The 26,797-nt window shown below is 43.1% G+C and overlaps 2 protein-coding genes across 2 annotated transcripts in view; one reads left to right on the top strand and one right to left on the bottom strand.

Annotated features, from left to right (window-relative positions):
* On the top strand, nucleotides 1-25,819 carry LOC122211247 (ubiquitin-conjugating enzyme E2 variant 2-like). The gene is given in 3 exon segments (XM_042924383.1): nucleotides 1-108; nucleotides 25,488-25,617; nucleotides 25,620-25,819. Coding segments are annotated over 3 exon segments (438 nt in total).
* CA8 (carbonic anhydrase 8) overlaps nucleotides 1-26,797 on the bottom strand; it is an 89,092-nt gene that overhangs the window by 46,075 nt on the left and 16,220 nt on the right. The gene's annotated exons all lie outside the window — the stretch shown is intronic.

A 26,797-nucleotide genomic window follows, 5' to 3' on the forward strand; every position in this document is an offset into this window, starting at 1 on the left:
ATGCACTCTCGACAGGATGCGGTGAAAACAACATTTTACCCCTATGGTCTTCCTCCCAACAACCTGAAACCCCAGTCTAATCGTGAAGAAAACATCAGACGAATTCCGGTAGAGGGACATTCTAACGTTTATTTATTTTTGAGACAGAGAGAGACAGAGCATGAACAGGGGAGGACCAGAGAGAGGGAGACACAGAATCTGAAACAGGCTCCAGGCTCTGAGCTGTCAGCACAGAGCCCGACGCGGGGCTCGAACTCACGGACCACGAGATCATGACCTGAGCCGAAGTCGGCCGCCCAACCGACTGAGCCACCCAGGCGCCCCGAGGGACATTCTATAAAACGCCTGAACAGTATTCCTCAAGACCGTCAAGGTCAACAAAAGCCAAGGAAGCCTGAGAAAAGGTCGCAGACAAAAGGAGCCCAAGACGACACGGGAATTACATGTAACACAGTATCACTGGTGAGCTCCTGAGACACAGAAAAGAAATAGCTTAAAACTAAGGAAACTGAATAAAATTAAAACTTAATGTATAGGGGTGTCTGGGTGGCTCAGTCAGTTGAGCATCTGACTCTTGATTACGGCTCAGGTCATGATCCCAGGGTCGTGGGCTCGAGCCCCGCGTCAGGCTCCGCACTCAGTGTGGATAATGGAAAATCGCCAGGACTCTTGTGTGACTAGCACAGAAGGTTCTCTCTCCCTCTCCCCCACTCGCTCACTCTGTCTATCTCTAAAATAAAATTAAAAAATAAAAATAAAAATAAAAAAATCTTACGTGTGTATACATTTTGCTCCACTAATTATAAGAAATGTAAAATGCTAAGGTAATATGTTAATAACAGGGGACTGGGTATGGGTTATATGGGAACTTTCTGTATGTCTCCACAGTCTCCCTATAAATCTAAAAGTGCTCTAAAAAGACGAAGTCTTTTTTTTTTTTTAAGGGAAATGCTGTCACCTCAGCCGACCCAAGCTAAAAAAGGATAATAACGAAAGCTCACTATGACTCTTGTGTGACTAGCACGTAACACAAAATGAAACAGCCAGAGAATCTCTACCACCTGTTGCTCATTCTACCATCTGGGTCTTAAATAATCACCTGCGACTTGGCAGTTGAGAGGCAGAAGAGATTCATCCCTCACAATCAACAAGGGACCCAAGATTCGGAAAACAAAGCTCTGTTCTGGTACTAACTGGGCACCCTCTTCTCCTGGAGGCTCTTGCTCTCGCTGTAAGACACCATTAAAGAAAGACCCCTGTTCCCCACCATTTGAACACGGTTAATTCAAGGACCAGGCTGAGGTCCAACACGTTGTGGAAATCGGCCGTAACCTAGTAGTAGTAACTCAGATGCACGATCCACTAAGGTAACACTCCACGTTTCTGCCGCCTCTCCGCTTCAGCCCTCTCCGCGCTCCCTGAGCCCCTCCTCACTCCACCTGAAGGAGTTTGCTCGGGCCCCGTAACAAAGCACCAGAGACTGGGTGATGGGAACGACAGAAATTTGTCTTCTCACAGTTCTGGAGGCTGACAGTCCAAGACCACTGTCAGCAGGTTCGGTTTCTTCTGAGGCCTCTTTCTTCGGCTTGTAGATGGCCACCTTCTCCCTGCGTCCTCACATCATCTTTCCCCTGTGTGTGTCTGTGTCCAAATTCCCTCTTCTTATATAAGGACACCAGTCGTACTGGGTTAAGGGCCCACTCCAACAACCTCATCTTAGCCTAATTACTTCTATAAAGATTGTGTCTCCAAATATGGTCACATCCTGAAGACCTCAACATACGAATGGAGGAGGGGGGAACAATTCGGCCCATAACACCATCTATCTCACCGTTTCCTCTCTCCCCACCTTAATGAAGTGTTTTCAGAGCTCAAAAGCTTGAATTATTCACATTGACTTCTGTTCTCTCTCAGCCCCCTCCTGATTCCTACCATCTTATATTTTGCTTTATACTAGTCTTGCTTCTGTATCATAAAGCAAAGCCATAGAGACAGGAAATTATCAGTGCACAGGAAGAAGTAAAAGTACCTCTGAGAGTAGCTAGAGCGTACGTAAGTCTGTCCAAGACAGGAAAGACAAGGCTGGAAGGTATAGGGGTTCCGGTGGCACAGAACTTTCGAATTTATCCTAACTGTATCTTGGGGAACACTAAGAAGGTATTAGCACAGTGAGGATTATTATTACTTACGCTGCTTAGAACGAAATGTTCCCATGCCGATGTCTGTCCTTCTCAGGTCTCCTGACAGAAGGAGGGTGGAAAAGAAGTGGAAGATGGCCACGGGAGACTGGAAGATAAGCTAGGAGGGTACCACAAAAGCTCCTTAATTTCATGTGTCAATATGGCGTGGCTATGGTGCTCGGTTTTTTGGACAAATGCCAGTCTAGCCGTTTTGCTGTGAAGGTCCTTTTTCTTTAATACCTATGTATTTATTTTGAGAGAGAGAGAGAATACGTGGGGTAGAGGCAGAGAGAAAAGAGAATGAGAGCGAGAGCGAGAGCGAATTCCAAGCGGGCTCCACGCTGTCAGCACAGAGCCCTACGCGTAGCTCCATCTCACGAACCATGAGATCATGACCTGAAATCAAGAGTCAGACGCTTAACTGACGGAGCCACCCAGGCGCCCCTGTGAAAGTACTTTCTACAGATGATGTGCTGGGCCTCACCCTATTAGTCGAAAGCCTGTCAAGCAAAGACTCAGGTCCCCTGAAGAAGAAGCAACAGTGCTTCCAGATTATAACATAACAATTCTACCCGAGTTTCCAATCTTCGGTCTGCCTGCAGATTCCAGACCGGCCATGTGATTATAATCAAATAAGTCAGTGACTTAAAACAAATCTCAGTGTCTCTTTCTGTGTCAGGTACATATGCTCAGTATATATTTTGTTTCTCTCGAGAACCCTAACCAATACGGGCTGCACAAACGACCAAACAAAAAGTATGGAAACAAGTGGACGTTTCGATGTGGACAATTCTAGCAGCAATATGAATAAAGACAAAGGACTCTAACAATTAAAGTGAGAGCATTTGCAATTTACTCTCCTAAGCCTAAGTGTAGTTCCTGTAGGGAAGAGGAGTGGAGGGACAAAACAACCCACATACGAACGGAAAATACAGACTAGAACTTCTACCCATTTATTTTCATCCTTTTTAAAATTTCATTTCCCTGTGCTTCCCAACATAATTGTACGAACAGAAGAAGACAGATCCAGGCAAAACCCATATTGGTGCCCGTGTATAACTTACTACTAGACATGCACGATGTTAAGGATATGTGCTCCAAAATTTGCGTAGGGACAAATGAGTCTGAATGGAGAGGCAGATGATATTAAGAACATGGCTCAGAAAACGATGAAGCGGCCAATCGAGCCCAAGGGGGGCTTAGCAGAGGTCCATGCAGACAGCCCTTAGCAGTCAAGGGAACTTGGAAGCTAACTTCAAAGCCTGACGGTACAGCCGTGCTCTGGGGTGTGAATGGTGTGCAGGGCAGTGCAGACTGCAGAGGCGGGAACAATGGGCACTGCCTCTGCAACTCCACTCCTGAATTCTCAGAGGCAACAGGCTCTCCTGAAAGAGCTAGCAATCCCGAATCTTAGACTCTTAGACTCAGAATCACAGCTCTTCAGCTCCGTGAACTTCACAAGTCACTGACTTGTCCGAGCCTCAGGATCTGCAACACAAGGAGAGCTGTGTCTTCCCAGCTCGGCTTCTTCACACCTCTCTCTGCCCGCTCACCATACTCTCTTGATTCTGAGATTTCTAGCACGTTTTGCACTCATCAGCATCAATTCTCTGCAGGCAGCAAAGGCAAAGAGGCAGGATGAAGCATCTTGGGAATGGAGAGCGGCCGACCAAGTGATGGTGACACCCAAGTATTTACGTGCCCCTGACCGTCTCTACGGAGTCTAAGGGTTAGGAGTGTTATCACTACATCTGCTGCCTACACTCTCACTCCGTCAGGGTCTCCGGGGCTCAAGGTGACAGCAAGCAGGACTCTGCCTTAGCAGCTGAAAAAGGGAGAAGTCTTCAATCAAAACAATGGGCAGTTCTCCACTCTCCCTTCACTCTCCCTCCAAGGACAAAAGGTGTTGGTCTCCTCCCACCTTGGCTGTGTCTGAGTAGAAGAAAGTGGTTTTCTCTAGCAAAGCCAACTCTTTCCTCACTTCTACTGCTCTCCCCCAACCCCTACTACCGCCAACCCCGAGGCCTCAATGCATGTGGCCTCATATGAATTACAAGGTAGGTATCACAGAGAACTGGAAAAGCAAAGATCCATAATTTCTCTATCGGCATCGTGACCATCATCCCTGCCTATTAAAAAAAAAAAAAAAAGAAAAAAGCTGACCATCCGATAACAATTGTAAAGCATCCTTTCACAGTTTAAGAGACAATCTTTGAGCTTCTGCTACATGGCTCACAAATTCAAATTTCCTGCGATTGTGCTGCTGAGCCATTAGTACCCGTGAAACGTTAATCTTAATGTACTTAACTCACAGCAATAGATAAATTTGTCCAAAGTTATGAAACTGTGACAAGCCGCAGCCTTATAATCACTTATTTGTCACCAAGAAAAAGAAGTTTGAAGATTTCATGGCGGCCTAACAGAAAGCTATCTTCAAGATAAATGATGTTTATTATTAACATAAATAACACGACAGCACTAAAGTACAAAAGAATGAATCATGAGGAATGGAAAAAGCAGTAAATTACGGCTGAAGAGGCAATGATAACTCACAAACTTCTCTCCCCAGCCCTGTGCACTCGCTTATACACGTTCTGTGAAAACTCTCCTCCGGTGTTTCGTGGACAATTCCTTCCGAATGGCTTCACGTCAGCTCAAGCTGAGTATCTCTAGAACGGACATCAACTCCCTTACTCTTACTCTCCCACCATGGAGCCCCAACCTCCAGGACCTGGGACCTTGGACCCTGCCCCCCATCTCCAACTCTGCCTTTCCCCAGCTCCTAATCATTTGCATTATAAAGCCCAACCGATTTCTCTTTAATGCAGCTTTCACCACATTCCCTCTGTTCAAAAATGTCTAATTTGCTTTATTTCCTGCCCACATGGGATCAAATTTCTTTAACCCCATCCCTCCCCATCCTATCTATCTCCAAAACACTCAAATCACGTGTGACTCCTGACCGTTCACAACAGCCTTCCTGTTCTGTTTAATGTTCCACTCGCTTGGAACGGAGACTGTCGGGAGACTCATGCAAACTCTCCCTATCTTCCTGGACCTTGACAGGCATTTAATAGACAGATACACTGATGATGCAGATAACAGAGATGAAAAGAGATACAACCTGACCCAACAGACACGAAGGAGAAGGGATCACTGAGGTTTCTAACCTGTATCGCTGACCAAAAATAAGAGTTCGATTGTAGAGAAGAGTTGAAAGTTACGTCTCAACAGTCCAGCTGGTCTCCCAGGGGTAAGACGTGCAGAACGAAGAACTAACTGCCTTAAGAAGAAGGGCTGACGGTGTAGACTGCAGACATCCTCAGATATCTAGACAGACAGCCTTACGGAGTCAGGTCACCCATGGGTCCGGTCATAAAAGAGACTGACAGAAGGGCAAAGACTGAGATTTTGGAAATGGTGAGATGAGGAAAAGGGGAATTTCAGACCCCAAATCTGGAGGAGGAAACCAAGAAAATTCCAAAGACCTATTAGGACAAATGAATCATTTTAGGAGAAGCGTTAAGGCTGTGCTACCAACAAAGCTACAAAGAAACAGAAGAAAATAAGGAAAGGAAAAGATGTGGGACCCATCTCCTTTTAGAGGTTATTGAGAGGGCAGTGGCAATACAATGAAAGAAGCAGAGTATAAAGGCTTAGTAAGCGTCGGGGCGCCTGGCTGGCTCAGTCGGAGGAGCATGTGACTCTTGATCTTGGGGTCATGAGTTCAAGCCTCATGAAGGGTGTAGAGATTACTTAAATAAATAAAACTTTAAGGAAATAAAATAAAGGCCTTAGGAAAAAACCAGCAGGGCAAGGCCACTCACCCAAGAAGGTGAGCGGCGAGCATCAGAAAACAAATCAAAAGGTGGCTGAAGTGACTGCTAAGTGCTCTTTCTTCAAGTAAGGAGAAACAGTATGCTTGAGTTCAAGGAGAAGTCCTCTTTCACTTTCAGTGTCCTTTTTATCTATTCTTTCAACGGGTACAAGTAAAACTGGGGAGAATCACAAGCTGCTATACATTTTGATAAATCAGAAGTATTCAGGGGCGCCTGGGTGGCTCAGTCGGTTAGGCGTCCGACTCCGGCTCAGGTCATGATCTCACGGTTCGTGGATTCGAGCCCCATGTCGCGCTCTGTGCTGAATGCTTGCTGGGAGCCTGGGGCCTGTTTCGGATTCTGTGTCTCCTTCTCTCTCTGCCCCTCCTCCACTCACGCTCTGTCTCACCCTGTCTCTCAAAGATAAATAAATGTAAGAAAAAAGAAAAAAAGGGAAGCGTTCAATGCACCTAAGAACTCAGATGCAACTGTGCCTGAAAAGCATTCTTCTGCCAAACTATAATCATTGAGAACTTTCCTGTGAGCTGGGCCACTAACTATTATAGATTCGTCAAGAAGAGACCCTGGTTTCTGGGTCCTGATTTGGGCGAACTGCTTTCCTTAGTCCCAAAGAAACGCAACGCGGGGAGAGGTACAGCCGGTCTCCCACCAGATTCTGAGTGTCAGAAGCCAAGAGTGCCACCGCACCTGTGCTCTGGCCCACTCCAAACACCCACTCTCAGAGTACTCCGGAAGAGCTATGGAATTAGAAAAAGGGAAAGAAAAGATAAGGTCTCAGCTACACCTCTGATAAGGAGAGGGCTGAAACAGAGAAGACATTAAGCATTCCCACTTAAAAAAGAACAGGAAACTGGAAATGTTTTGAGTAACAAGATGAGAGCAATAATTAACTGAAAAAGAGCAGAGAAAGCACCCCCTCTCTCCAGATCCACTCCTAATTACCTCTGCAGATAAACGGAGATTTAGTGTGTATTATTTCCAGGTGCTGCTGCACTTTAAGATGTCATTGTCAATCTATCATACAGCCATTATTCAGAGAAGGACATCCAAGGTGTAGACAAATATAATAATGACAAAGGGATGTAAAGCATGAAATGGAAAATAAATTATTTGAAATTCTATCTGTCACTTACTTGTTATGTTTGCCTAAAAATTACGTAGCCTCTCACATGAGGTAGAAGAAAAATAGGAGGATGTGTTAAAACATTTCAGAGCAACTTCCATCTACTGATTTATTAGTATCAAAAGCTATTTACAGTGCTCTTGGGCCTCAGAATTCTCAGTCCAAAAGGCACTAGAGTTCTATGTAATCTACAAAAGATTTTTCTCAAAGTAGAATGACCTCCTCTTGGAATGCTAATTTCTTTTGTTTACCTTGACATCACTGCCCTCTTAGGAAGAGGGCATCTGAGTACTGTTAGGACTCTTCTCTCAAAAACTGGAGATTCCTTCAGGAAGTTCATTAACAAACATTGGAAAAAAGGCTTGTTGGAGCAGTCTTCAGAATCAAAACAAACATCATTTCGACCTAATTCATATTTAATGTAAGACCAGAAGCAATTAAAACTGATTCTTTCGACACTGGTTTCCTTGTTTTCCGAGAAATATGCAATCTTGTTTTTGTTTTTTAATCACCCATCTTATTTTCTAAAGAAAAGAAAATCTGAATTGCGGGCTGTGGCTGCAGTTAAATCGCTCTAACTAAACGTCTCCCTATTTCATTTGTTATTCTATGAAATAAAGAAAGCAAAGAGATGTCAAAGGGTCTTGGGGTTATAGAGCGGAAGTCATTTACAGACTGCATCTGTCTGCTCCGTCCGGTCCGTCAGCAAATAACGTCCGTATTCTTTCCCCACTGCTCCCAAATAAAACCACATTTGACAAAACAGTTCTGAAATTTACTAAGCACCAATGATACCTGGGTTTTAGCGCTCACTGCCTTCAACACTGGAAATACAAAGACCTCAAATCTTTTTATTGGGGAGTACGGGGTGTGAATAAATACAAACGCAAAACTTCTACTTCAACAGAAGGAAAAGATAAGTGAAAAGCATCAGCGTGCAGCATACATTCTAGAGGATGCTCTGGGTATTTGTGTTTACTTAATGTGTACTGACGTCACGTTCTCCCCCAGGCGCGGTCCGTCACGAACATTCACAAACATCTCCCTCGGTCCTCGCGATCACCTTTCTAACGACAGATGGTATTGCGACTGTCACCAACACCCATCTTAACAAGAAGGGAATGGAGGCAGAGAAGACAAAGTAGACAGCTCACAAGTGGCAGAGCGAGGACGTGGCTACGGCACCTGGACGGCAGCTCTGTGCTCCAAAGAGGCAAGGTGGAAGACGATGAGCGTAGCTTTCACAGCGTGAACGGTCACACGGTGCCTAGAGGAACGACACACAGCGCTCTCTCTAGAGACCAGAAAAACCAGGGACAAGAGAACGAATAAAGAGCGTGCAAACCAGGAAACGGCTAGTAATCCAGGTAGGCTGTGTGATACTAACAAGCACACAGGGCCGAGGTGTGAGTGCACAGCTCCCGGAGAAATTACCTGAGCTCTAAGACTCTCCACTGTCAAAGAGAGCTGATACCATCTAACGTTTCAGGCCGTTACAAGGGCAAGAGATACTATCTGGAAAGCTCCTGGAAAATATCACCTAAGTGCCGGCTAGAGCCGGGGAGGGTGAGGAGAAACAGAAGTGCCAGCAGAACAGTATCGTATCAAAACTGTACTAAAAGTCTCTGAAAACGAACGTATGCTCCTCTCCCTTCAGTCTGGTTCTTTGCTCATTATGCTGCCCGACCTCACCTATTTTATTTTGCTAAAGGTCCAAGATCACTAATAAGGCTTTTCATTACAGAAAGCTGGATCCCTTCCATCAGAGTCACAAATTCAAGTGCCTCTAAGAACCAGGCTAATCAATAAGGGAAAATATGGGGTGAACAGGGACGGGAGAACTGAGGAACATACCCTCTCGCCTCTTCTCTTCCCACCGAGCAAATTCTCATTGGGTCATCTTATATCCTCCCAGGTCTTCCCTTGCCATCTAGATGCCCATGATTCCAAAACCACCATCTTTCACCGAAATCTGTCTTGAGTCTAGATCCCTTTACTAAACTGCCCACTGAAATATTTTAAAATCGGCATTTCACAATTGAAGCCCGTCCACCAACTCCTCAGAGCTGTGTCCCCCACTCTGTGCACCTTGTTCTGTCAATGGCCCCAAGCCAGAAACCTCTTTCATCCTCTTCTTCCTTTACAAAACAACCAAGAGCTATGTTCTGCCATCTTCTCCCTCTTTAAAATCTCCCAGATCCGTCCACTTGACTTATTCCCACGAGCAGTTCCTGAGTTTAGATCTGCATCAGCTATTGCCAGAATTACTGCCCAGGTCTCTCAACTTATCTCCATGTCTCCAAAGCAGGCATTTCAAATGCACCTCCCACCGTGCAGTCACCCGGTGCAAATCTGATCACGTCACTCTCCTCAGGAAGGCCCAACTAAGTCTTCTTACTGTCCCCGGGATACAATCCGAATTCCTCAATACGCAGCACAGCACAGCACAAGAATATGTCCTTGTATCAAAACACCTCTGTCAATTTTCATCCTCCAACTTTATACACCTAATACATTGCCTATTAACCTAGTTTTCAGGAAATATATTTTAAAGCCAATTACGATATTCAAAACATTACAATTGCACGATAAAATGCATTTATCTGAAAATGTTAAAGTCCATTTTACTCCTCGCTGTACCTGAAAAGCTACTTGTCTGTTAACACAGCATGCATACTCAGAGGCTTTTACTTTCTGAACTGCAATTATCTACAGCAGAAATCAGAACCATTTTATTAGAAATATGAGAAGGCATATATCGCAGAGGGAAAAGAATGGTACTTGGTCTGAGTCTCAGCCATTACTGATGTACCTGGGGCAACTTATTTAACGCCCCATGACTTGATTATTCGACTGAAAAATACACATGACATCTAGCTCTAAGGGACATTTTAACGATTAAATAAGATATGGCATGTGTCTGGCACATGGATGGTCTTCATGAGCGTGAACACTGTCTCCACAATTCCCTGAGGATTGCAGTAAAAGGAGTCTTTGCATTAACTCCATGGATATGAGATCATGCGAGGGACGCAAAACTTTCCAACAATAAAAACATCCAGCATCTTTGAAATACTGAGAGAAGAGTGAACTCTGACAGGCTCAAGAAATAAACGTACACTCAGAAATTCATGTAACAGATTTTCGCCCAAACATTCCCGCACAAGTACAAGGACATCCCCGCCTCTACAACTAGACGAACACTCAAGACTGCCCTCATCCTCAAGACAAAAAGCTCCGCAAAGATCCACACCTATGCTCCTCCCGCAAATTATTTCCTTATTGATAGAAGTTTTGTAATTTACTGGAAACCCATAACAAACTAATCCAGCTCACTTGTTGCTCAAGAGAGTTGCACAAAGAACCTTTCTTCAGCAAACTCACAGTAAACTACATACATCACTTCTAGTGCTAACTAAAGGGGACCACGTTTCCCTGAAGTCTGTCTCAGACTCTCAGGCTAACACGGGAGCAATGCTACTGGGAACCAAATGCAAATCAAATTATTTTAAAAGGCATTCTAGAAAACTGGGTTTTAACCTACCCCTGACCTAGAACATGGAGTCCAGGTTTCCTTTCAATGCTATGACAAGGTGAAGTATCACTCTGCTTGACTGAGATGGAACTTGTACCAAAACAACTCGGGTAAAAAAAAGGTCAACCAGAAACAGGAAAGGCATGAATGGGTGTGAACGAGAAAAAGCACAACAATTCTGATAGGAAATTTAACCTACGTTTACGTGGCAGTGCGCTTGGATTTTGCACAGCTCCTATGACTTAGGGGGAAAACATTTCTAAAACAAGAGGATTACATTTTACACATAATCCAAAATGAATAATCACCAGTGACCACCGTGCTTTCCGCAAATGTTCAGAGGGCAGATATGGAAACACCAATTAGGAAATGAGAACGTCACCTATGCCTGAATCTGCCTACCAACGGGACCGATCTCTCCAGAACTGACTAGGCTCTCTGCTTGACTAGACTCTGCTTTACAACACTTATTCCCCTGGTCTGCACAGCCATGGCTGTGGAAACAGTGCTTTCACTGTGCTACTCGATGCTTTATCATCTTGGCCATCCACAACCATTCTCAAAAAAGAACCTATGTAAATTCAGATAGAAACACAATTATTGTTTTCCAAAAGTCTTTATTACAGGTAGCACATTTGTTTTAGACAAATGAAATATATCAGTGAGTGAAACTGTATTTCTGAGTGTATGTGAAGTCATAGAGACATGCCCCTCTGAGAAGCAAGGACAATCACTGTGGACGTGTACAGTTATTGTATTACCTTTGCTTTTACATAACACGGTGTTTGATATTTTTAATTAATGTGCTGTTAAGGCTTAAGCTGGAACCAAAGCTTAATGAAACACCGTTTCCGTGGGAAAATGGTAACCACTTTCTGGAGAGCGCTCCCCGCCGCACATTTTCAATGAGGCACCACGACGAAGACAAAAGCAACGACGGGCGACACTGTCCAAATGTCGATTTATTACAGCAGGCTTAGTGAAAATGTAATCTTGTAAAAATACAAATTAAAATGCAAAAAGCACAATCACTATTAAAAATACTTACAGAGGACTCTTGCTAAATTTTGAAAGTAAGTCCAGAAGAGAGATCTTGGGGAGCACAAAGCCACTCCTCTGGTAGTGTCTAATTGGTGGGACTGGATGTTCCCACTTTCTGCAGACACAGCTGCCTCCCCTCCCCCTTCCTCCATGCAGACAGAACCTCAGCTGCATTTCTTTTTATTTTTAAAAAAAAAATTTTTTTTTAACGTTTATTTATTTTTGAGACAGAGAGAGACAGAGCATGAACAGGGGAGGGGCAGAGAGAGAGGGAGACACAGAATCTGAAACAGGCTTCAGGCTCTGAGCTGTCAGCACAGAGCCCGACACGGGGCTCGAACTCACAGATCGTGAGATCATGACCTGAGCCGAAGTTGGATGCTTAATCGACCAAGCCACCCAGGCGCCCCCAGCTGCATTTCTATATATCAGACCAAGTGTTTATGACAAGCCTAGAGCCCTCCTCAGCCCTACAGAGTGAGCCTGACTAAGCCAAGAGTGACAGCTTTGTCTTCTCCCTTGAAATGACCATCCCAGGAACCCGCGTGTACAGAAATTCTGGCGAATGACACCTGAGGGGAGCTCTGCTGGATGGCAGGGGCGAGGAAGACCTCTGGGAAAACATCCGGTTGCTAAAAAGAGATTCCTAAGGCTGGTAACAGCATGGAGCAGGACAAACACTGTGGCCAATTAACTGGCAACAACTGCTAGAGCTGAACTACGCCTTTCCTACACAGGCTACCCTTCTAAGTGTATGCTCGCCAAACAGAATACTCACGGAAGCTCTAGTCTAACAGACCAGACCTGAATGTAATCCGAATGCCGGTCAACAGTGGAAAAAATACACCCTTGAAAACACGCGGTGATACGCTACTACACAAGAAAGTAAACAAGGAAACATACACGCTACAGTGTAGCAGACTCCAACCTAGAATTTTAAAAAAACGAAGACACAGGATAACAACTACTATGTGATTCAATTTATACAAAGCCCCTAAATAGGCAAAACTTACCTATGATGTTGGAAGTCAAGATCACGGTTAACTAACCTTGGAGGAACCGTGACGGGAGCTTCTGGGATACTGGTCGTGCTCTGTTTGTTAATCTGCATGCTGGTTTTTCATAGGTATGTTTACCTTCTGAAAATGCAGTGAACTGTTGAACTGTCTGTTTGTGGTTTGGGCACCTTTCTGTACGTACGTTACTTACCTACAAGATGTTTTATTGTAAAAAACAGAGATGGCACCAAAAGCAGAACCAGTAAGAGAAAAATTTGATATATCAGATTTCATCCAAATCAAAAAGTTTTGGACATCAAGCAACACCATCAGCAAAACGAAAACACAATGCATACGGATAGCCAACAGACCCACGAAAAGATGCTCCATATATCATTAGGGAAATACAAACCAAAACCACAAGGAGAAACTCCTTCAAACCCACTAGAATGGCTCTCATCAAAACGAAAGACAACAGCCAGTGTTGTCCAGGATGTGGAAAAATTGAAGCCCTCACACAGTGCTGACAGGATTGGGAAAATGATGCAGTCCCTTTGGAAAACAAATTAGCAATTCCTAAAATGTTAAACACAGAGCTACCATATCGCCCAGTAATTCCACGCCTAGGAAATTAGGTGTGGACTGCCATATTACCCCGAATTCCACACCCAAGAGAAATGAAAAACTTACGTCCACGCAAAACCTTGTATGCAAATGTTCATAGCTGCATTACTCACAACAGCCAAAAAGTGGAAACAAACTGAGTGTCCGTCAACTGACAGATAAACAAAAGGAGGTATATCCACACAATGGAACGCTCTCTGGCAATCAAAGTCATCAAATACTGACACAGGTTACAACATGGATAAACGAACCTTGAAAACAGCCATCGTTTGGTTACTATGAAATGTCTAGAATAGGAAAGTCTACAGGGCCAGAAAGCAGATTCCTAGTTGCCTAGGGATAGGGGTAGGGGATGAAGAGTAACTTTTTCTTTATGGGGTGATGAAACGGTTCTAAAACTAGACCATGGTAATGGCTGCACAACACTGTAAATATACTGAAGCCACTGACCTGTACAGTTTAAATGGGTGAATTTCATGGTATGTAAGTTTTGCGTCAATAAAACATTTTTTTAATGCAAGAAAACAGGGGCGCCTGGGTGGCTCAGTCGGGTAAGCTTCCGACTTTGGCTCAGGTCATGGTCTCATAGTTCGGTTCACGAGTTCAAGCCCCACACTGGGGCTCTGTGCTGACCACTCAGAGCCTGGGACCTGCTTTGGATTCTGTGCCTCCCTTGCTCTGCTCTTCTGCCACTTGTAATCTGTCTCTCAGTCTCTCAAAAATAAATACATGTTACCAAAAAATTAAGGTAAGAAAATGGAGTCCTCTTACAACCTTTCATCATTAGTCTGTGAGGATGTGCCACTAAGATGTGATATGGCCATCCTGCAACCCTGAATGAACATTTCCAGGAAAGGGCCAAAGTCCTGAAATGACTTAGCAGGAAAACAAAGCAGCTGGCCCTTCAGAACACGGCTTAGCAGCTGAATTAACCAACCCAGGAGCTGCCCTTTAGAACTTTTCACAACGTGGAAGGAAAAATGTCCGACGCTTTCTGAGTTGCAAGGTGCTCCTCTAAAAGGGATTTGGGTGCTGAACAAAAGCACTCCCTTGGTTTCTGACATCAAATCTTTTAGATGTACACACAGCCAAATTACTTAATACATAAAAGAAAAATTTTATTTCAATTCAAATTTGGGGTTCTGGTAGACAAAATGTGGCATTTCTTGAAAAGTAAAATTATGTCTAAGAACATACAAAAGTATATTGAGCTTTGTGCTCTGATCTAGGGCTTTTCAGAAAATATTCTAAGACACATTTTCTATATCATCATTTTTAATACCCTGAAATATAAAGACATGAGGCACGGAAACCGGTTATCAGCAAGCAGAAAATGTATCATCAGCTAAAGCAATTTTAGGAGTGTAAATCTAGTCCTAAATCTTACACTCACATTAATATTTCTTAATAAGCAGTGGATTTTATTATTAGTTTATTGTTGAAGTAAGTAGCTTAGTTAAGTTTCAAGGATGGATTAATTATTGGTGTGGATAAAGAGAACATATGCTATCACAATCGCTACAATCATAGTATGTAAACCGGTGGCCATTACCTAGGATTAAGAATATAATTTCCCCTTGGTAAAGTACTGCATGATTAAGCTTACTCAGGAACATTACATATTCCTATGATACCAATAAGCAGTAGTGACAGGATACCAAATGAAAGTTGTAACTGTTTTCTCATGACATTACATGAACTCTTTTATATGCTCTTTTATATGAACTCATTTACCTGGAGTCAGATTCAAATAGATACATAAGTAAACAGTATCAGCTGCTGTAGCACATGCTGAACAGTGGCCTCTCGTCTGAGTTACCGATCTGCATTTCTAGCCTCTTCCTAGGCATTTCCACTTGGATGAAAGGCAGCCGTCCAACTCAAAACATATCAAAGTATACACCAGGATTTTCCACCAAAACCGTCCCCCTTTCTGGCCTTCCTCTAAGAGGCCCACCATTTTTCCAGCTATGGAGGCTCAAATCTTAGAGGAATCACGGACTGCTCCTTTCACCTGATCTCCAAACAAGCTAGCAAAACTCTTGGTAAGCTCTGAATGCTCTCTCCCCACATCATTTCCCACACTCCCTTCTTTTTTTGTCAAAGCCGACGACATCCTAGGTGAAGTCATGGCTTCCCCAAAGCATCACATGACTGATCGATGAAAATGATTACATTTCACTAGAAGTACCGTTTTGAGAAGGAAAGTGATTTCTGCGTAGTTTGTCACCGGTGTGTTGTCCCTAGTACCTCAGACTGCCCGCAACTCATATAGTAGGTGCTCAACAAATATTTGGTGAATGCATGAAAAAATGTGTAACTGTGAAATGCAGAACAGTGATCCCCACCGCCCTTAGTGAAATGCCACATATACATCACCTTTCTGACCAAAGAAAAGGATACCAATATCAACCTGACATTTAAGGGTTTCCATTCTTTGTTCCACCCTGCCATTCAAGATTTATCTCCAGCTATTTAATTTCTAGATCCCCTAAACTCCAGCTACAATACATTACTATAAAATAGCCATATGTACGGTACACATATACAGAATTTATGCTTAAATAACCATATATATGTATTACTAAATTACCGTGAAATGCAGTGGAGAAAACCAAGTAGGTTAAGGAAAGCTAAAGTCAGCCTCTCTGCTTATGTGACATCTGAATAGAGACCCAAAGGCACTGAAGGAGCAAGTTAATGGCTACCTGGTGGAAGAATATTCCAGACAGGGGAATTGCAAGGACAAAATCCCCCAGGTGGGAGAAGGTCGCAACTGTCCTATTTACGTCCTCAGAACCTGGGTACGATGCCTAGAACTTTACCATCTACTCTTTCACTCACTTATTTATATTTATTTAGAGCCCTCTCTATGCCAGGAACCGAGAGTCTATCAGAAATCAAACTTCCCAATGTGAAAATTCCTCCAATTCATCTTTGAGTTCAACTGTGTAACAATCTCAACCAGTCTCAAATTCAGCATGACTTCGGCTGGCCTTGACATCTTTGCTTCAATCCCCTTTCCCTCCTGGCATCCCCGTGCCATTTCACAATACACAGTGCTCCCCGGCCTCCCGCTCAAAGTCTCCATTCTTTTCTTTTTGTTAGTGTTTATTTTGAGAGAGAGAGAGAGAGAGAGAGAGAGAGAGAGAAGGCACACACCGGGGAGGGGCAGAGAGAGAGGAGGAGAACAGGAATCCCAAGCAGGCTTCATGCTGTCAGCACAGAGCCCCACACAAGCCTTGAACCCATAAACAGGGAGATCATGACCTGAGCTTAACCGACTGAGCCACCCAGGTGCCTCTCCATTCCTTTTCTGACAAGTGTGATGTGAGGTACACGCTTACTATTATGCACCCCCAAATTATAGTATTTGGTCAGTCCAATTTTATGTCTACTATCTTCCCCAATGCCCCCCGCTCCCCGCCCCCCCCCCCACCTGGAAAAAGGCTGGGAAAGAGAGGCAAAACAATCTGCCGTTATCTCAAATCTTTGTCCCCACAGGATTCAATATTTATTCAGTAAGGGATGCAACCGAGATGTTTCTGATATTAGACTCAAATAACAAAGGATAATTCTTCCTATAAAGACGGTGCAAACTTGACTGGAACCTAGTTCTCCAGAGCCTTTTGGCTCAGCAAAGCAGTAACCCCCGTAACACAAATCCTAATAACCTAAAACAAAATGCTGTGTTGTCTGCACAAATACGGTTTTCACGACAAATTCACAATAAAATCTCTAATAAAATTTAGATATATGGAAATGTAAATATCCGTGTAATTTGATGCATCTTCACTTATGGTGTTCCTTGTCAATATCCTATTTCTGCCACGTTCTTTAGTTTTTAAAATCCAGCGAGTTCTAAGGGCCATCAGGTGCACTGACAGCGCACAGACATCCATGTTAAAAAATAACCTGGCCAGAGGAAAGGAGGAGAGACTCCAGGAACAGCCACTGCCAAGAGCAAGCCTAGCGATTCCAAGGAGCACAGATATCAAGAGAAACGTCTCTTCCAAAACAACACCAAAAAGGAGACGCTCTCCTGGATGCTGCCTAGGAAACCCGGGCAGAAATACATGAGACCCTGTGGGGATCAATACAGTCAGACCATCAAGCTAAAAGGAGGGGATGAAAATTCCAAAGCTGAAAATTCTTTCCCTGCGAAAACAAATCAACTCCAACTAACAGGAAACACAAACTAAACTCTGGTAATCCTCAGTTTTAATTCACTTTTCTGTTGTGTGGAGAAAGATCAGCCCTGCTTTCATTAAGACTCACATTGTGTGAGGCTTAGTAGGACTTCAAGTGTTTTTCTCTCTTCACCTTCTCTACAGCTGAGAGCATCTTTACAACCTTTCAAGGAACTGCTACCCCAACTCCTATTGTTTTTTTTTACCTAATTTGCGAGTATTCTGGGATTAAAAACAGTATGGATTGAAATGAGTAAAATGACACTTGTATTAATTCAAATGTATCAGCCTCTCTCCACCATGGTACCTCGCTTTCTGACCCCCTGATTTTCCGGTTCGTTGTCCCATGACTATTTCAGCTACAGAAGGTCCACTTCTCAGCATCACACTGGCCTTTTCTCATCACTCGCCAAGCCCCAGTGCACCGGTCCTTTACGACATTCCTGCATCCACCTCTCCTTTTTTCGTATCGTTTTTATCCTGCCAACTCCTACCCAATCGTCAGGGCCCAGCTCCAATAACCGTTCTTTTCCACAGCCCTCCCTGAGTCCAGCAGAAAGCCACTATTCCGTGGTGTCGGTTCCCTTTTAGATGTCATCATTTTTTTTTAATTTTTTTTTTTAATGTTTATTTATTTTTGAGACAGAGAGAGACAGAGCATGAACAGGGGAGGGTCAGAGAGAGAGGGAGACACAGAATCCGAAACAGGCTCCGGGCTCCGAGCTGTCAGCACAGAGCCCGACGCGGGGCTCGAACTCACGGACCGCGAGATCATGACCTGGGCTGAAGTCGGGACGCTCAACCGACTGAGCCACCCAGGTGCCCCATAGATGTCATCATTTTTCATAGGCCTGTCACTCTGCTGGGAACATGAACCTCTTCTAGACCTGGATTATTTTTCATTTATTGTTAAAGGTCGGCACCACACCCAGCAGCAAACACACAGCAGCTGCTCCCTAAATGCGTTTCGAACCACTTTTCATTTAACCTTTCTGCTGTTATCTCTTCACGTGTTTTTATCTTAATCCAACCTCTTCCCACCAGGCTACAGAATCACCACACACAAGTATTGTTGTCTTACATGCTGTGTATCTCCCAGGGTTTGGTCCTTGACAGGTGTTTGTGAACCGAATGGTAGGCACCACTCGGCCATCATGCCTTCCTACGAGACTCAAAACCCAGTAGTATCTTCCTCCTCACTTGCCCATGGAGAAAACAGTGCCTCAGAGAGAAAGCCTCAAAGGAGGCAACCCACTGGAGCTCAGCTGAGGAAACAGTAACAGACATTACTAATGGCACAGCCTTTATTCCACTAGACCCAAGTCCTTGACCGATACAGGCAAGCTCGAGGTTGGCCAGAAAACAGCAAGATTGGGAGCAGAGTTAAAGCACGTCATGGCTGATAAGCTAATTAGAAACAATGCCCACTGATAAAAATCTGTGATTATTTGTTCTCCATGACAAGGTGGATAAGTGACATTTGTTCTTAAAAATTACTGAATAGTTCCAGCACCGCGCAACCCAAATTCGGAATAGGATTAATGATTTAAGCCTTGGACTTAGGTCGCAATTTGGAGGAAGTAAAACAGTTCTTTTTATAAATACATTTATATCTTTGGTTTAAACAACCGGCCCAAGCTGAGATGCTACATTGGGCAGAAACCCCCCCACGTAGGTTAGAAAGAAAAAAAATAAATCCTGCACATGCATCAAAATCCTCGCTCACTCCATCTCCCAGCTCCTTCTAGAAAGGAGGAGACTGTGCGACTATCTTAGGTACAAAGGGGCAGCTAGCAAAAAGGGATTTGGTCCCAGATGATTAAAATGAACAAACCGGAATAAAAGGAAACCGCACTCTCGCCGCTGATTCCCAAACGGAGTTGGTCTCTTGCACCAGTGCCATCAAATGTTAAAGGATAAGTGGGAGAATTTTTAAGAGTCTGTCTTAGGGGCGCCTGGGTGGCTCGGTCGGTTGAGCGTCCGACTTCGACTCAGGCCATGATCTCACGGTCCGTGGGTTCGAGCCCCGCGTTGGGCTCTGTGCTGACAGCTCAGAGCCTGGAGCCTGTTTCAGATTCTGTGTCTCCCCGTCTCTCTGACCCTCCCCCGTTCATGCTCTGTCTCTCTCTGTCTCCAAAATAAATAAACGTTAAAAAAAAAAAAAAAATTAAAAAAAAAAAAGAGTCTGTCTTATCAACAGGAAATGCCTCTTCCCTGTTGCCCATCCCTATAAAGAGGGATTCTGCCTCAACAAGGCTGGCCTTCCTCTACGCTCTTTCAACTAACCCCTTCCTCTTTTTTCTTTTCCTCTTTTGAAACGAGAGCTACCCTTAGAGAGCAGGCTAATACACCCTGCCACCCCTTGTCTGTAACTAGGTGGGCAGAGCCTTTTCCTTCTACGCTATGTCTCCAGTATAGTTCTATTCACAACAGAGGTAACGTTTTGTTCTCCATTTGATGACTCTAATAATGCCCTATTTCTTACTTGTTCAAAACCCAGGCTGGAGAAAGGGATCCCTTTATAGATCTCCTCAGAGAACTCATCAATTTAGAGAACTCATCAAGGAACGTTCACGAGAAATACATTAACTCTGAAGCCAAATAAATTGGTTCCACTGAATAAGCTCTATCAACCAGAGCTCTAAGTGACTCGTTAACTGGGTTTAGAGAACATGCTTGCCTCAGGCCCCCAAGTGAACACATTAATTGATGAAAAAAGGTCCATCTTTCATCTGTCGGGTCTTACAAGCATAAATGTCTTCCTTCTATACTTAATGTGTATATTTAACAGTTTAAAATCTGGATTTCTTTTTTTCTACTCAAGGCTTCTAAAAAACAAAAAACCCGAGACAACTATACTATCATAAATTACATTTACATACACTGCAGCTAATTATGCCCTTCAAATGCTTTTACAAAGTACTTTAAGCGAACACCAGATTGTGTTTAAACCACCATATGAGATACTCGGTGCGTGGTGCCTCCGATATTACACCATTAATTTTTACAGCCTCTCCCTAAGTTCCATAAGGGTTAAGTACAACTGTATTATCTTTATGTCCCAGCAAAGGAATTGAACTGGAATGGCTACAAAGAAGTCCTATAGCAAATACCATGGTGAGCTGGAATCCGAGTGGGGCTTTCTCTGATGGAGAGTACCGATCACCAGAGCAGGCTTCCGTCTGGGAAACCACAGCACCAAAAGTTCCAATTTCCCACAGGGTCCATGGCCCAACGTTCTAGGATTCCATAGTGAGTTCCTGTTGTGCGTAACACGAAGAAGCTAAAAGGAGACATGTTTTCAAGCACAGCAAAGCTGTGGCCAGGGCGCAAGCACAATTATCTTACCAATACCACTGGGCCATTTTAAGCCTTCATTCTTAAATACCAAAAACAAACAAACAAGCAAAAAACCCCACACCTTATGTAGTTTCTATACTAATTAAGATCTTCTGGAATTAAAAATCTTTCAATAGTCTCCCATTCGATTGAAGTTTTATCACGCCAATACTCACCTCACACAGGAAATATTTATTTGATTTTCACTACAAAATAGGCTGGTGATATAAATTCTATTGCATGTGTATGCTCCATAATCATAAAAACATGTCTCAGGGAACATATTGACTAGACTTGTAGAGGACGATATATTCAAGTAAAGGGTGGAACCGGGGTTTCAAAGAAAACAAAAGACGTTTTTTCTCCATTCATATTCCATGTAATAACAACAAAAAAGCCTTTTGTTTTCTCCCTTAGGAACTTTTCACTAGATTTTTTAAAATAATTTTTTAAAGTTTATTTATTTATTTTGAGATAAAGAAAAAAAAGAGAGAGTGGGTGAGGAGCAGAGAGAGAGGTGGGGAGAGAGAATCCCAGGCAGGCTCTGTGCCGTCAGCACAGACAGAGCCCTGTCTGGGGCTCAAACTCACAAACCATGAGGTTACGACCCGAGCCGAATTCAAGAGTCCAACGCTTGACCAAATGAACCACCCGGGTCTCCCTTAACTAGATTTTTACCATCACAATCACAATTGCCCCTTGATGTCCTCCCATCTCTTCCTCATGGTAGGAATAATAATAATAATAATAATAATAATAATAATAATGGAATAATGACACCTTCCTAATATACTAAAAGGTTTACTCCTTGCCAACTTTGGAGCTACTTTTGAACCCTCTTCGTAGACAGGAACATCTGAAGAGGTTTACTACCTTGCCCAAGGTCACAGAGCTTGGATCTGAATCTTGGATTTTCTGATGTACCGGCCTAAACTCTCACCAACCCCAGCACACTGACCCCTCCCCACCCCATCCCACCGGTAATCTATAGGTAGGTAATGGGGCAGCAGCACTGGCTGGGGGGCTCCAGCAGCTTTTCAGAATCTAGACCTTTCCTAACTTGCCCCCCCCACCATCAAAACTTTCCTATCCTGTGTCTTGCTGATTCTAATTTTGTTAGGTTATCACAGTTAAATTAACCCTGTGGCAGAGTTACACCTGACACAGTGCCTTTCACATACTAGTCAATAAATGTTTTGTTTGGTTGACAATCATTTACCTTTCAAATAATGTATTTGCTTTCTAGTAAGTATCTTCAAAACCTTCCTGTAATTAGCTTCTAATAGCCTGAGTTGGCATACTGCATAGACAGGGTAGAGGGTACAAGGCCCTTTAACACTGATTTGAAAGTTCATCAATTTAGGGGGAAAAGGGGGAGGAGATAAATTGCATACAAATGCATTTGCACTCCCCCCAGTGCAATAAACTCCACTGGCTGTCTTTGACACTCATCGTTGTATCCCTATCACTTAGCCCAGAGCCTGAGCAGTAGATTCCCAAGAAACACTTGATTGGATGCACGGATACATGGATGCATGGAAGGATGGAAAAACAACAGATGAATAAACTGATGAATAGATGGAAAGGAGTTAAAGGTGGCCACTTGGTTATGGACTCTATATTTAAATCAGAGTCTATTTCTTACCTGAAGACGCATTAAGAGATCTATTTTACTATAGAATTTATATCTGTTAGAACCCAATTTAAAATATTCTCTTCTTGCAAGTCTATAAATTATTTATACCTATTACACCTGTAAATTAATTATACACCATATACATTTACAGAAACAATTTTTCACTTTGCACAAATTTGCCTTACTTGTAAAAATATACATATAAATGATTCTTCCAAATTTAGTTTGCCGAAAACATTTTATACATCTTCAAACAACAACAAAGAATAATCTACTAAAAGAAATAGTTGCAAATATAAAATGAAAGGTAGCTTCAAAGACGACTCAAAGGTCAAACTGGCCTCATGCACTTCTATTTCTAAGTGGGAATGGAAGATTGCCACATCATGTGGTACAGCGAAAAGAACATTTCTGTTTGCTCAACACTGTAATTTATTTTCTATTCAGTAAACTGTGAAGTTTCTACTCTAAATACATTTTCATAAATGAGAAAATAAACACGCTAAATCAAAGCAGGAACTGTAATTTTTATGTAGTAAAAATGCAAGTGTTCATCAGAATTCAGGAAACATAAAATTTGTTTTTATTTATCTTTTTTTTTTAACCCAGATATGAGAGGGAGTTTCCGCAATTATGACCACAGAGAGGCCACAGCACAAGGTTCTAATTCCTTCATCTGTTTATCCGTGAGGCTCAATCTGCCAGCCCTGTGGAATATTCCAGGATGCCAAATTATAATAACAATCACATGTACAATTTGTTCCTTTTTTCTGATCAAAAGAATATAATTTCCCAAAGAAGCTGAACATTCAAACTTTGACTCATTTCCTTTAGTATCAGTCTTACCTCCTCTTTCCCTTTTTTCTTCTAAAGCAACCTCAATCCCAAGTATTAACTACCATTACAAATACAATCTCAAACTAGAGTTGATTTTTCTAGGAATAATGGGGCTTTGGAAAGTGGGGGACTGGGGCGGGGGAGCACTCCTTGGAGAAGGCAGATAATAGGTCTTGTGACCCCTGCCATTGCCTGAGCTAGTCCCCTTCTTCTCCAGACCTTGGTGAGCACCCCAGCAAAGCGGATGGACTACCTCATCCATTACATCCACGCCGGTTCTCGGGGGGCAGCAAGGGTCCCAACCTTCATGACCCCACACTGCTATACCTTCACAAAGCCACTCTGAATTTTGTCTTCACAGCCAGTAAGGCCAGGGGACCATGCCACAGCTTCAGTACAGTCCTATGCAAGGCGACAACACTCCCATCTCTGAATGGGGGTGCATGCACACATACAAGACCCTCTCAGGCATGTTGGGGGTGGGGGGAGGCAGGGAGGCAAAGACTGTTGTGTTGTCTCTTGTCGATCTAACCCATTAGAGAAAAGACCAGTAGCAGAGGATGACTCTTTGTTAAGTGGAATATTTAATTAACTAAAATACCCCGTCTTCCACCCGGGCCATACATTATGGCTTCCACCAAGTTGCCCTGTGACCCTTAATCTTTAGCAGCTTCAGATTTCTCCTATGTTAAACAGGAGTTTGTGCTGGGTGATCTCTGAAGTTCCTTTTAAAAATAAATTATTTAACTATATATCTTATAGATCTAATCTCATCATATTTTTCTCACTGAAGTCAAGGGAAGTCTATTTCGGAAGCGAGTCACAAACACGAAGCTCTATTTGAGACATCCGTGGGAATAAAGTAACTTGAACAGATCCCCCCGCCTTTCGCTGTTGACCATGGAAACTCTTCCTGGTGCTCCCCAGAGCCCGGAAAACTGACAAAGGCCTTTCAGTCAGGCAAATATACAAGCATGCAAATAGCTCAGGAAAAGCAAAAAGCCTGATCGTTTTTACTAAAAGAAAACTTAAATGGTAGACACTAGTATTTGCCTGAAAAGAAAAGAAAAATACAGGATACGCAGAAGACCCGGGACTTGGAGAGTGGAGAGTGGAATATTCAGAACTGGTACGGTATCAGGAGACACACTGTTCAAAATGTTCTGTTGGCCTGGGGCGCCTGGATGGCTCAGTTGGTTAAGCATCCAACTTCAGCTCAGGTCATGATCTCACAGTTCATGAGTTCGAGCCCCGCGGTGGCCTGTGTGCTGACAGCTCAGAGCCTGGAGCCTGCTTCCGATTCTGCGTCTCCCTCTCTCTCTGCCCCTCCCCCGCTCACGCTCGGTCTCTCTCAAAAATAAAAAATTAAAAAAACATTAAAAAAAATTTTTAACAAATGTTCTGTTGGCCTATTTCACAACCAAGGCCTAGACTCTTCACAACTAAAGAGTCCTGCTCTGCACAAACTTACTTTTTTTTTTTTTTAATATTTACCTAATGCACCCAACTTCCCATAAATAGCTGGTATGTGGCTCAATTACCTCTGAGTCCTTTCGGAGAATACAGAGCAATAGCTTCTCTTTAAATATACAAGATAAAAATAAGAATCTGTCCTACAACATGCTCTTCCTTGGTAATTCACTCTCAAATTACAAACTTTTAGGCCCAGAGGGCAAGAAAGACCCGCCCGCCATGCATGACCTCCTGCTGGTCTGTGGGCAGGACCAGTGCCCTTCCTGACAAGACTATCATTCATCTATAGTGAAATGAGAAAACAGAACTAAGGTTACGAGTTTTTTAAAAGCTAAGTCTGTTCAACTTACAGGTCCGTGTTCATTCTCAGACTGTATCCTTCCTACACTCATCTAGTAAAGATGTTCTCTCTATGAAATGATGAGGACGGTATAGTTAATAATGTTCGTATTTAAAAAAAAAAAAAAAAAACTTGGCCACACTATCTGTTTCCCCATCCTCTAATTTTTTTTTTATTTCACTGCTCCTAAAATCTAAATGCCTGGGAAGCACTCTTCCATGGAAGGATTAAAGTAGCAACTCATGGGTGAAGATAATCATAATTTACCAAGAGTTCTACAGACCACAACGTTAGGCTACTTGAAGTAGAAAAGCAGCTGAGAGTCTTCTTAGACAAGTGGCGGAAACAGAGCATACAGCCTGAAAGTTGAACGTGACCCTAAATACCTAGCAGTTCCTCCAGCGGTTAGATCTGTAACAAAAATTAATGTGAATGGAATAAATTATCCTTATGGTATGGTGAGTGAATGCGATATACTGCTATGGCAAAATGACAACATTCTTACAGGATTCAAGTTGGACTTCAAGAGCTATGGTATCTAATGATGTCTAAAGAGAATATGAAGGTTTTGCAGCCACCAGAAGGACAAAGACACAGGAATTCATTTGACTGGATCTCAGACTTCTCTGCAATCAACAACCTCCCCCTCCTGTTGCCATCTTGATTCAATACCACAATGCAAAACCTCCACACGTTAAGTAAGAGAATTCCAGCCGGTAGACATGACTCAGACTTTTCTAAGAATGTAGTTAACATGTACAAACTCATTAGGTGTTCAGCTAACAGGAAGAAAAGTGCAGCACAATTTATTTTTCTCTTGCTAAGGCACCGTCCTCTAAGCACAAACCTGGAGTATGAACCACAGAATTCAGGTGTACGGGACGAAAACAGCAAGAATGTCAGACGCTGTGGAAGCTCATCTGTGCCTCAAAAGTAAGAAGTTCAAGAAGCAAAAGCAGAAATGGTGTGCCTTATCCATCCCACTTAGCAAAAGAGCTGCAGTTTAAACTGTCTGAAGTCACCAACTGTGTTAATATTTGAAGGGATGTGGGTGCTGGCTACTAGTACCATCAAAAACCTTCAGAATTGTTCTTACTGTGTATGTTCATAACTTTAAAAAGTTAGTGGGGAGACTGATGAATGACTGTTAGAAGCCATTCTTATGTTTCACGTAAGACACGTGGTCAATATTTGTTTGTAGTGTTTAGTAAGTCATTCATTTCAGGTTAAGTGAAATCAATAAAAGGAAAGTATGTATAGATAGGTGATCTGGAGATTAAAGTTAGTCTTAAAGTATAAGTAAAATATGGAAAGTATCTTTAAGAAACATTTTTTTAATAACACGCCCAAAAGGGTACTGGATGCCCTCCCTCTCCACTGTCCTATTTGCCATGCCCTTGTGCTCCAGGTGGCCTGTGAGGGCAGTTCAGGACCAGGGGACCAGTGGCAAGTCACCTACCTATCTCCACATCAGCCATCTCATTCCCTCTTGGACAATTCTACAGGGAGCGTCTCTCTTCTCTCTTTCAGCACACCGTGTGTGAGCCCCCTCCCCCGGAACACCCAGCTCAGTATTCACAACCACCATTAAAACAAAACAAAACAAAACAAAACACATAAACAGAAAACACGTGGCTTATAG

This window comes from Panthera leo, chromosome F2 (assembly GCF_018350215.1).
Source record: "Panthera leo isolate Ple1 chromosome F2, P.leo_Ple1_pat1.1, whole genome shotgun sequence".
Classification (NCBI taxonomy): domain Eukaryota; kingdom Metazoa; phylum Chordata; class Mammalia; order Carnivora; family Felidae; genus Panthera; species Panthera leo.